This window comes from Perca fluviatilis, chromosome 7 (assembly GCF_010015445.1).
Source record: "Perca fluviatilis chromosome 7, GENO_Pfluv_1.0, whole genome shotgun sequence".
Lineage (NCBI taxonomy): Eukaryota > Metazoa > Chordata > Actinopteri > Perciformes > Percidae > Perca > Perca fluviatilis.
In genome coordinates this window covers 27,366,529-27,378,990 of record NC_053118.1, presented here as the reverse complement: position 1 = coordinate 27,378,990, position 12,462 = coordinate 27,366,529, and the positions used below count along the sequence as shown (strand labels likewise).

The 12,462-nt window shown below is 39.2% G+C and overlaps 1 protein-coding gene across 1 annotated transcript in view; it reads left to right on the top strand.

Moving 5' to 3' along the window:
• myom3 (myomesin 3) overlaps nt 1-12,462 on the top strand; it is a 66,877-nt gene that overhangs the window by 52,093 nt on the left and 2,322 nt on the right. The window contains exons 21-33 of the mRNA XM_039807281.1: nt 72-186; nt 1,188-1,344; nt 1,910-2,016; nt 2,453-2,497; nt 2,599-2,735; nt 5,687-5,831; nt 8,297-8,356; nt 8,960-9,027; nt 9,672-9,782; nt 10,166-10,253; nt 10,515-10,553; nt 10,809-10,914; nt 12,254-12,417. Of these exons, the coding sequence (XP_039663215.1) occupies nt 72-186; nt 1,188-1,344; nt 1,910-2,016; nt 2,453-2,497; nt 2,599-2,735; nt 5,687-5,831; nt 8,297-8,356; nt 8,960-9,027; nt 9,672-9,782; nt 10,166-10,253; nt 10,515-10,553; nt 10,809-10,914; nt 12,254-12,417 (1,342 nt within the window). The remainder of the gene's footprint in view (nt 1-71; nt 187-1,187; nt 1,345-1,909; nt 2,017-2,452; nt 2,498-2,598; nt 2,736-5,686; nt 5,832-8,296; nt 8,357-8,959; nt 9,028-9,671; nt 9,783-10,165; nt 10,254-10,514; nt 10,554-10,808; nt 10,915-12,253; nt 12,418-12,462) is intronic.

Here is a 12,462-nt window from a genome sequence, read left to right as displayed (position 1 = left end):
TACGTTTAAATAATCATGATAAATTATGACCACGATCTGCAAATATTTGATGTGTTTCTTATGACATCCAGGTGTCAGGTCTTCAGGCAGGTCAGACCTACCGTCTCCGTGTGTCGGCTGTCAACGAGGCTGGAGTCGGCCGAGCTTCCCTGCCCACGGAGCCAGTCACAGCTCAGACCAGACCAGGTCAGCCTTCATGGCTCCAGATTCTCCAAATATTGCAATAAAACAAATCCCATCCAAGGCTCGTTGGAGATGCTGGACCTAAGACTATATAGTAATAGAAAAAGCATCCACATATAGTTCGTGTAATAGTTATTCATAGAGACAAGTTTAGGATCAGAGACCTTCTTTAAGCGTCCTGGACATACAAACAAAACATGACAAGTGCTTTTGAAGAAATAGTTATTGTGCCTGGAGTTAGATAAGAAGCTCAATACCATTGTCATATCCATATGTTAAATATGAAGCTTGAACAGTAGAGAAAAATACAACAGGTGCGTTGGAGGGGGACAAGCAGGTCAAAAGTTGTGAAGAAAACTCCCGCACACTTTCTAACTTGCAAAATTTTATAAAGTTTATTAGTAGGCAACATTTGTGTAGTAGACCATTTTCAGGCAAATGTTGCAGTGTGTGGGAGTTTCCTTCGCAAATGTGAAGCTCGAGCCAGGAGATGGTTAGCTTAGCTTAGCATCAAGACTGGAAACATAGGGAAATAGCTAGCCTGGCTCTGTTCTATTCCTTTAAATGCACCTTTTTACGCCAACCTGAACACTGAGAAAATTGTTTTAATCCAGTGGTGACATCACAGAAAGACATTTACATTATACAGCATATGTAGTAACATTTTAACTAAAATGCACCCAACCCAATGCAATGGAACATACTTTATTTAAATATATTTAAAAAATGTGTGAATATGTAACTTTTCAGCATATGCAGGTGCAATTTAGTGGTACAACATGCTAAATCAGTTAGAAATAAAATGAGAACATTTTCAGGATACAAATAAGTGAAAGTATAAAGTACAATAAAATATGCAGTATGGGCATTATGTGTAGGGGATAAATATAATTAATTCCAGTAGCATTTTTAACACTGTGGGTTTTCTCATCTATAATGCTATGACATTGCTGATGGTGTCTGCAGCCCATTGCAGCCGCACTAACTCACTCTCTCACCCTCAGGTGCCAAAGACATTGAGATTGGAGTTGACAACGATGGTTTCATATTTCTGGGCTACGAGACTGATGAGAGGGATGACGAGAACATGTTTCTGTGGAGCAAAAACTACACCGAGAACATCGACGTCAGGAGAACTCGTGAAGAAACCAAAAAGAACGGGTATGGGTCGTTCATGTGCAACATGAACTACACGTCTTTATGTATTTGAATTCCAAGAAATCTGTGGCAGTCTGCAGGATCAAGAGGTGATATTTAGATATTTAAATGCTGTTTACCCTGCAACTTTGGATACATTTCATTTTACAGATGTTATAGTTTTCAATAATAGGACTGAAATACAAAGATTAACATTAGATGTGCTCCGGATCAATTGAATTTGCTCTGTAAAGCGCTATTTAAAAAAAAAGTATTTGTCACTGGGATACCCATTAAAGGCCAGTCTCTTTTAATTCTCAACTCAACCCTTCCCTTAGCTTTAGGGAAGCCTGCCTGCCAGCTCTCACATTTACATGGTTCCACTCATAACAGCATGTTAAACAGTAATTTAATTTTAAGCTCAGCTGGCTGAAAGGCAACACTATTATGACAGAAAGCACTGTGAAGTGTAATGGCTGACAGCACAAAACAGCACCTACATCACTTGGTGCTTCAGGGTGGACAGATAAACAACAAGCTCAAGATGCTCTGTAGATGCATCTGTCTTTTTTTTCAATTTGTGCATCAGGTCGGTCCTCACCTTCACAGACCCCTCTGAGGAGGATCTGGGTCTCTACACAGTGGAGATGAGCGACAACCCAAACCTGTCGTCCAGCTACGACTTCACCGCTGAAGGTAAACTGAAAGAGAGTGGAAGGTTAGGAAACTGTCTTGTCCAATTCACAACTTCCCCTCAGGCACAGAGACAAGAACACAGTTCAGTTGTCTCTTGTGTTATTGAAAAAGCTGACGGCAGCATGAAGAGCAGGACTTTTAATTTTAAGGGTTATCAAGCTTTTCTCTCAAGCAAATAATTATGCACCTCACAACCACTTCCACAAGGTCACCCGTCTAACTAAGCATATAATCTCAATCAACTTAAAAATAGAGCTGCGGGCGCCTGGGTAGCTCACCTGGTAGAGCGAGCGCCTATATACAGAAGCTCAGTCCTCGACGCAGCTGCATTTACAAAAATAGAGCCGTTCTAGCCATTGTTCTTTGACAATATGTAGATATTAAGGAATGGGACAAAGTTTAATTAACCTTCAGCTACGGTTTTACTTCTTTGCAGACCTTAAGCGACTCAAAGAACTCAGCTGGCAAGTCAGAAATCCATGTAAGTACCAACGGAGACATTGCACAACAATTCTACAGTGATTAAATGATCATCTAATCTAATGCAGCACATCCTGAAATGATGTTTGTTTATGTTGGCAGTGATAGCTCTGAAGTCGGGCTGGCAGGTGGACGTTTCTGAGAAAGGCGACGTACGTCTTTGGCTTCAGACTGAGAGTCTGAGTAACGCTGCTGAGCTCCGTCTCATCTTCAATGACCGAGAAATCACCAGCACTCCGGTGAGAACACTGCACTCCGGCCATCCTGCAATACGGCACCTCAGAAAGCACACTAACCAAATTAGGGTTAGAGGATTTAAATATCCACAGTTCTTAAAAACTTTTCGTAGTGTAAGGTATTTAGGATTAAATGATTTAGGCATGTGTTATGCTTTTATAATCTAGAAAGGATACTAATTTTTACTCTAATTTGTTGAGCACATGGCAGAGTCCTTTAATCTTGTCAGCCTGCCGTTCATCAAGTTGCTAAATTCATGGCTGCTAGGTTAGGATATGACATTTAAAAAGAATAGGGGAAATATGTGGGGCCCATCCTTACTCGCCAAACCATAACTTATCCAAATCATTTCACCACTGCATGAGGGTGAAGTGTGTGCGAAATACTACATTTCCAACAGTCACTAATCACACTACATTATTTGTGGTCATGATTTTAGTGTTTGGTTCACTTAGGTTAAAGGGAGTTAGGTGAATAATATTGTACGCTCAAAAGAAACATTTGACCCTGGTCACATTTCAGATGACTATGAGTTAGCAATTCCACCAAAGACACAGTTCCCTCTTAACTTCTCGGATGTTTTCATTTCAATAACAGTTTGAGACCCAAACATACATACTGTATGTAAAAAGAAAAACAAAGATTGGAGAATAGTCCAAAAAATATATACAGATCTGTGTCCCAGAACTTCCTCTTTTCTACCTGATTAACCACCTCACAACCCCTCAGGTTTATCTTGTGGCCCTCTGGAGGGGCCCTGACCTAAACTACCTAACCATGTATAAAGTACTGTTTCAGCTACAACAGTAAAAAAAGCTACTTGGATCTGAGTGCTTCTTCCAGGCGGAAATGAAAAGACAATTCAGTTTGATTATCAGGCTAAAACCTTCCCTTTTTGAGATTCACAATATCTAATCAAATATTTTGAGTAAAGGACATTAACTGTATCTCTAAAGTCCCTCTATTTAGTGTTGAAAAAGTAGGAAAATCACAAATGGCATACAACTCTACAAGGCTTATACACTATAACATTAGTGTGTAGATGCATGCAGCTGCGTTCATGACATGTCACTATGAATCGAAAACAGCAATTAGTGTTTTGATAACCATACTGGAAGGCAGCAAATTGAGGCTGCCAACAACGATGCAGAGCAGGTGTCCAAGGCAACAGAAAGGTCTGAGAACTGAGCTAATTTCATGAAGTCCGAAAGACAGGAGGATCAACTGGGCTTAAGGTGGAGAAGGAGTCAACATCTGGTACACGTGTCAGTTTTGGTTAGATTCCCTACAAGGTATTTTAATCAGGAGGGACTTCGTTTGCAGATATGCAAAATATTTATTGTACAAATGCATAATAAAATGTACAGAGTCTTTGGAGATTAGACTCCGTCGTTGTAATAACATTTTTTAAAAGGGGTAGAGAAACAAGACATAACCCCCGATGGAGTCTAGACACTGGTGGCGGCGGCGAAGGAGTCCGGAGACCAGACCGAAGGAGGCAACGGAGCGGTCAGCCGGAAGAAAAACGATGACCGGAGGTGGAAGGGGAGGTGGAGGGTTGAGTGCTTTACCTAAAACAACAGCTGACAGCACAGGGAGAGAACAGATTTAAAGCAGAGTTGTAATGCTGTGATTGGTCCTTGAATTTCATGATTGGTTTAACTAAAAAGTGACGCCTCTAAACAGCTGATTTGATTTAAGAAGAAATAGTAGTGATTGGGTTATTTGACATCTTCCTGAAAGAATTTGCACTGAGCTTTATTAGAATTTCTACCACAAAGGCAAAGGTGGAATGATTAGAGAGTTTGGACAGCTTTCTTTATTTGTCAGGGTAGTAAATCAACAGTATGTCATCACTTAATACTGGGTCTCTAGGAGTGGGTGAAACTGCCCTTTGAAATGGAAGGCATGTAAGGCATTATGTAAATAAATATTATGACATATTAATAATAAAGACATGTCCCCTCTTTTCAGTGTACGGTATCGTTTGCACAAATCATGCTGATATTTGTATACTTGCACTTAATGTGTTTCATATTTCTCAAATATGCCCTCAGAATTCATTTACTTTCACAAAACAGCTCAGTGAAAGCCGTAGCTATTTGCTACAAGAACAAAAAGCAATTTGGAAATATGGAAAATAGGCACACAGTGATTTCACCTTCCATTGCAAGATGACCTAAAATAAAACAGTATAATCATCAAGGAACACTAACTGAATGTGAACAAACCTCCTCAGCACTCATATGTGTTATGACACCAAGTTAAAAATAATCAGCACTGCCGCCAAGGTTATTGAACTGTGCACTGATGTGTCCACAGAGGGAAAAGCAAACACAACACAGTATATTTATTGTGCTTTCACAACTCCGTCAGATACATTTTGTGTGTCCGTGTTTGCTCGTGTTTGTGCGAGGTGGGCGACTGCTTTATATTCAGCAGCTTACATTCCTCGCTTCAATTTCATTTTCATTTATTCCATTATTTCTCCATATCAGAGCTCCACTTGAACAGTACTGATTACACGTTATTTCTAAATGATCACAGCTGAGGTTTGCGAATTCAAAAGCCATTTAGCTGATTAGGGCCCTCAGGCTTGCCATACATCACAAATCACATCCACCACCGAGGCCTATCAACATGCAAGGCATGCACTTATCTTGATCAACATAACAGTCATGAAAATGAGCTCAAACGCTGCTTCCTGTTTGTTTGTGTTTCTGTGTGTGTGTGTGTGTGTGTGTGTGTGTGTGTGTGTGTGTGTGTGTGTGTGTGTGTGTGTGTGTTTAGAAAAAAGGAATGTTTCATCTACAGTGTGCATTTTTATCATGCACTGATACACACTATATTGTCTGTGTACTATTGCAAGTGGCATGTCTACCTGCCATCTGGGATCATCTGTCTGCTGTTTAGCGTGCTGAATGTGTGGCAATGCTTGTTTGCTCTTCTGCAGCACCGTAAGATCACCTTCGACAAGGCCAAAGGTCTGGTGGAGATTCTGTTGGAGCAGCTCTCTCAGGAGGACGAGGGCCAGTATACGGCTCAGCTGAAGGACGGCCGCGCCAAGAACCAGTTCACTTTGGTCTTTGTGGATCAAAGTAAGTCATTCACTCAGTTGCCACTAAGTTGTCAAATTGTTTTTTTGTTTCATACCGTAATGAGAGACGAGCACAAATGTAGAGGAACAATAGAACAGAACAGGCATCCGTGTAAATGTGACATCACATCAGCTCAATTTCACACCGACGCAGTGATGAAATGTTGTCTTTACTTCCTTGTTGTGACATTTTCTTCTTTGAAACAGGATATTTGTTTGAGACTAAGGCTGAAGCTACCACTGAGGTCATGTCCTCTTGTGTATCTTCTGGGTATTTGCGGTGTTCAGCAACTTCAGCAACCATCCTGCAATTCATTAACTACAGTAACTCTAGCATTTAGAGTAAATCTATTAAATTGTGATAGCTTTAGGACACATAAATAAATCATTCCGAATTTCCCAACTGCATTTTTAATGTAGTAACAGAATTGAATAAATTGAAAAAACACAATAATAAATAATTTGTTTTTAAATTTTTTAAATCCTAGTTACAGCCCTAGAAGAGACATGCTAGATAGATAGATAGATAGATAGATAGATAGATAGATAGATAGATAGATAGAAAAAGCCAATATCTTAGTGGAAATAGATTAAAAGAAACTAGCCTATTTGCAATGCAAACTATCTGTTGTACATCCATTGGGTTCAGCTCATTTGCATTTTCTCTCAACATTTTCTCTGCTGTTTTAAGAGGACCTTAATTACTGTAAACCAGGGGTCTTCAACAGGGGGTCCGGGACCCCCAGGGGTTCCTCAGAGTCACTCCAGGGGGTCCTCCAAATGATTGTTAATTTTTGAAAGTTTTTGCAAAAATTTAAAAGTCTAACATTATTCCAACATATTATTAGCAAATATAAATCCACTGATGGTAGGCTTACTGGCCAGTAAGTAATTAGTCACTAAGGTAGCCATCCACAGATACAGTTCATCCCAAAGGATTGACTGTTTCACATTTGTTTCACATTTAAGGGTTAACATTAAAACATGATTTATAAAATCATGCCAACAATTATTAGGCTATTTGAATAGCTTAGTATTCTATGCAAAAAAAAGTATCTATAAATGCTTTAGGCTGCCTTAAAAGTTATTGTAGGACCAGATTAATATGCAACTTCATTTTATACAATATATGTAGTAGGGGGTCCCTGATCCGTCTCTCTTTCAATTAAGGGGTCCTTGGCTTAAAAAATGTTGAAGACCCCTGCTGTAAACTGTGGTGGTCGGTGTCTTCTTGCAGAAGACAATTGCAATAACTTTTGTGTGTGTCCATTCTTAAACTGATCTGCCTCTGCTCTGGGTATATTTCTTTTAGTGGAAGATCAGTAAAACCAGAAAACGATTAGCCTAACTCTGGACTTGTGATTTACATGTAATGCATCTTAATCACTAAGCCACTAGGATTAGTTAAAGGTGCCCTGCCATACAAAACCGTTTTTACGTGCATTTTTTGAAATATGTTAGGTCCATATGTGTTTGTGTTATGTTGTGAATGTGAAAATGAACTGCTACCTCCTTTGTCAGCTCTAGCCACCGAAAAGAAATAAGTGGAGAATTCAGGCCAATTACAAAAGCTGGTCAGTCTGACATCATATTGCCTGAGCTCATTACTATTCATTAGCTCGCCCAGTTGGGCTGGGTAAAGGATTCTGACAGCCAGGCTCTCACTGGCTAGCTGTTAGCCAATCAGATTCAAACAGCTTAGCTTGTTGAATATTAATGAGAACTGGCAGAAATCGAGCTGAGTCTTCCTGCAGGCTTTCTATACCACACTAGAATGTCTTGGAACAAGGTAACCAAGGCATTTGTTTCCACAAAAAATGTTGCAGAGTTCATGGTAGAACTTCAGACATTACCACAAATTTATGAAATACGTGTGGCAGGGCACCTTTAATCATTTTACAATTTAAGTATAAATCAAAGGGATATGAGTGATGGAGAAAATTATGATTTTTGATAAGAGAGGTAGTTCAAAAATGTGGGATGGTGTTTTTGATTGCAATTATCGTTTACATTTAATGTGCTACATGAGGTAACATTAAAGATAGTATCAATATATCTGATCTTCTTAATTTCTTTCAACAACAGTTAGAGGGCCTGGTTTGTGGCATGATGACTCCAGGAAAGATTTTTATTTGTTTCCTTTTTGATGAATAAATGATCCTATACTTACTATCTCTTTTCTTGTCTTGCTTTATAAATGTTGTTGTACGGCACATCAACAACCTGTTCTCAATTCATAACATTATTTTCTCTCTGTTTACATTTTTTGTTTCCCTGCAACTTTCACTCAAAAGTCTATTTTCCTCACCCACACATGCACCCCTCCTACGATTGGCAGAGCAGTTCAAAATGAAGTTGATATTATTTTGGAAACAATAACCTTTTGGAGAAACAAGTTATCATCACTACTCCCCATATGACCTGTGTGATTTTACTGTTTTTGCACTCTGTTTTTGTCTCTTTCAGAGTTTTGTGAGACGCTGGCCCTGGCTGATAAAAACCGACGTGACCAACAAAGAAAGTCTGGTGAGAGTCTCCAAACATCATTAACAGATACTGTATAGTTAATACAATTACATCTACCAGTTGCAATAGCTTTTTGATGGTCTTTATAGGGACTCAGTTGCTTTGTTTTGAAACCTCTTGAAACTAAATAGTCGCACAAAGAAAGAAGGACGCTTCCTGTGCTACTGAACTCCATGTTTTCATTACCTGAGCTCTCAGATGTGATAAGGAGAAGCTATACAACTCTTTTGTGTGTAGAGGCCAGTGTCCCAGTTGCTGCTTGTGCAAACAGACCATCTCACACTATAGGCCCTATTTTAACGATCTACGATTCATTCTGAGACTCAAAGCCCACATAACACATATTGTCTAAAACCTGCAGAATAACATGATGCAAAACAGATATTAAAGTAAGACACACGTTTGTTACTTGCATGTTATGCATTGTCCGATGCTTTATTTCAGGCAGCTGTCACTTTCAGCACTATGGTTTATATCACACAGCTATAATTGCCATAAATTGCCATATTATGATGCATTTGTGTTTCATTGGTTGCTGTGAATAAATTATTGGCTGAAGGTCACTGTTTCTAGATGGATATTCATTTGTTCTGTTTTCCCCAGGGCCGTATTTCCAGGAATACTTGTCGTGGAGTGTAAATGAGGATTGTGAACTGATTATAAAGTGCAAGGTACTTTTTGTACATTTTACAGAATACATTTGCTAATTGTAATAAGAGAACTAACATAACATTAAGAGCCCAGAAATGTTTCATCTTTCATTATTAATTCTGCAATAATTCCTTAGTGTAAATTTGCTAATGTGTTGCAAAGTTCACTCGGGGCAAGACAATGTTGTACTTTTGTTATTACTTCTTAAAGAAAGAGTTTGACATTTTGGGCGACTTTCTGAATTCCTTATGTCGTTTTTTGCACTTTTCTGGTTTTTGGACAAATAAAAGAAACAAGGTATAGTGTGTTAATTAGTGAACTGTAGAGATGCTGGATGGCAGATTTAGTTACCTTTGGACAGAGCCAGGCTAGCTAAGCTATGCTAAGCTAAGCTAAGCTAACTCGCTTATTGCTCCAGCCTCATATTGAGTGGACAGACTATTGAGAGTGGAATCAATCTTCTCATCTAACTTTTCACAAGAAAGCAAATAAGTTAGAACTCTTACTTTAAATGATTTCTGTAACTTATTATTATCAGTTACCAGTAATTACAGAAACTCTTTTAATGACTGGCATTTATTTACATAGATTTGACTATTTTATTTTAAACCAATCCATTTTAGAGGACTTGTATTTCAGGTATGGTATATCTCTCCATAAACAGGTGACAAACACAAACAAGGACACGTCACTCAAGTGGTTTAAAGAAGGCGTGGCGGTGACCCAACTTGTGTATGAGCAGTCATCAGGGGTCAGCACACTCACCATCCCACAGGTATCCAAAATTATTCTGCTCTATTTTCAGACTACTAGAGGTGGAGAGGGGAGTTAGGAGCTCAGGCAAATGTGAATCAGCACGTATAAATGGTAGCTAGTGTAGTGAGAGAAAACAAGATAAGCAGAGAGTTAATGAGTCTTATTCTGTGTTATTATGAGATATTGGTTCACCTTGGAGTGTATTATAAGGTTTGATAGAAGATTCATTTAAGTATTTGGTCAGGGTTCAACAATAAGGGTTGCCCGATGGCCTGGGGCAAGTAAAACACCACGCCGGGCAAAAAACGCTGAACCCTGTTGGTTGTTCCTCTAGTTATCAATATTCCATTTGAGAAGCTATGAATAAGTTGAACTTTAATACAGTGGATGGTTTTCCCTCAGGTTACCAAGAAAGAGGCAGGTTCATACAGAGCTGTGGTGTCAGATGGGAGAGGAGAGGATGTCAGCGTCTTAGAGTTACTGGATGACGGTAAGACGCAACCTTGTCACCAGCGAACAAGTATCCATACAAACAATAGTCCCCCATTTGTTTATGTGTGCATTTCAGTTGGCACATATTTCCCATCCATAATGGAAGTGAGGCGATTGTCTTTTATGTTTTGCCTCCTTATGTCATTATGTGTCCTCGGTATTCAGCTACGTACCTCTAATCTTGCGTTTAGTATTTATTGAGTTTCCAAAAGTAATATAAAACACTCTCTGAACACTTAATTGTTGATTTCATTTACAGAGTATGACAAGCTTCTCCAGCAGCTGAGTAAACAGTGTGGTGAGTTATTCACAGTCGGAAGCTTTACCTTTGTGAAATGTGCCAATTGATGTCCTTTTTTTTTTTGTAGCAGCAGGTGTGTTGTGTTGGGATAAGGATAATACAACTGAAAGCCATGTTAATTAATTGGGGTGTGTGTTGTTTCAGAATACTAATGTGTTTAAATTAAAATTGCCAAGGAAACTGAAATGTATGCAAACTGTGGCATTGAATAACCAGAAGCTCTGCCTTCTCTCTCTCTCACTGTCTCTGCAGCATTGTCTGCCAGCCCACTGAAGATTCACAGCACCGCTGAAGGTTTTAAGCTCTACTGCTCACTCAAATACTATATATGCTACATGAAAACCAGCTGGCACTTCAAGTGAGTCCGCATGCAGGTCACCTCTCTGACCTAACACTCTATGTGCAACTGCTACCAAGGAGGAAGTATTCCAAACTTAACTTGAATTCTGTAACAGACAGACCTGAATACAAATTTTGCACAGGAAAGCAAATGAAAAGTAGCTTAAAGTTTATTTTGGCTTCAGTGCCATCTAGTAGTGTGGTCACATTGTTTACTGCAAGCCACAGGAGTGCAACACTGTAAATGCTGAGCTAAAGACAGCAAGATGAACACAATACTGTGGTGGTGCTCTATGACTGACCAGCATGGCAGCAGTCTCTTTTGCTGGTAAGGTACTGTAGGTGAACAACACAACCACAGTTGCAGATCAGAGACCATAAAAAGAAGTCACACATACTGGCTTGACTGCTGCACACACACAAACACACACAAACCAATAGAGGTAAGAGATAGATTCCTTTACTGCAACATTTCTCTTTATGGTGGCAATGTCTGGGCCTCCTTTACTACAGTTCACTAAAGTGCTTATCAAAGTTCAACTACTGACAGCTTAAAAGGTTCAGGATCTAAATGTGTAGAGCTGGATCTTGATGTCTGCATGCAAACGTGGCAGCTGGGGCCGCATCTGGACACTGAATCACCTGGTTCAGCCTGCTTATCTGTTAAAATCAATACTACACATAATCCTGTGCAGCCAAACACTGTTGAAACCCACAGAACTTCTGGAGGAGGCCTAAAGTTTTCAAAGACACCAAATACTGTATGTCAGTCTGAATTCTGGATAAATGTGTATAAAATGGTGAACAACATATGTAAAATAACAGAGAAAGAGTAAGAAAACTGTTCAAATTGACTGATTGCACGTGCATTTCATTAAAGTGAAAGACCCTGTGACATATTGAATTATTTTGCAATTATTTAAAGGGACTGTATACTAAAAGACAATTATTACATGGTTAAGGCTGATACTGGTTTCTTTAGTAAGGCTACTAGCACCACCTTCTGGGGGATTAAAGAATAACCTTTACAAAAGAGTAACGAACAACTGAAGAAAATCTGACTAGTGTGATGCAGACTGACAAATGTTCTTTTTCCAGTCTGAACTGTAATATGTCCCCACAACAGAATTTTTTGTTCAAATCTTTCTGAGTTTATAAACCTGTTATGCTCCTATGACTGAGGTTGCAGTGATAAGGAAGAAACAGATGCCCTTTTATTTTCTGATACCAGTGCTTTGGCCTAGGGGAAAAGTGTATGTCCATACCATGTATTTGGTAAGGATCTGCTGGTTTTAAAAAGTCTCTGTCTAAAGCATATGTAGTAGTAGCAAAACATGTATTTTCTTCCTTCCGTGTAGGGAGAAGAGGATTGACCAGGAAGCCAGGACAAAGCCTGGCAGCAATATGCAGAATGTCTGGATTGAAATCTTTAACCCAACAGAGAATGATAAAGGCAAATACACCTTGGAGATGTTTGACGGCAAAGAGACACACAAACGGTATCTTGACCTGTCTGAACAAGGTGGGTGAGCAAGTTTGAATTGAAGGACCTAAAACACAATGTCAG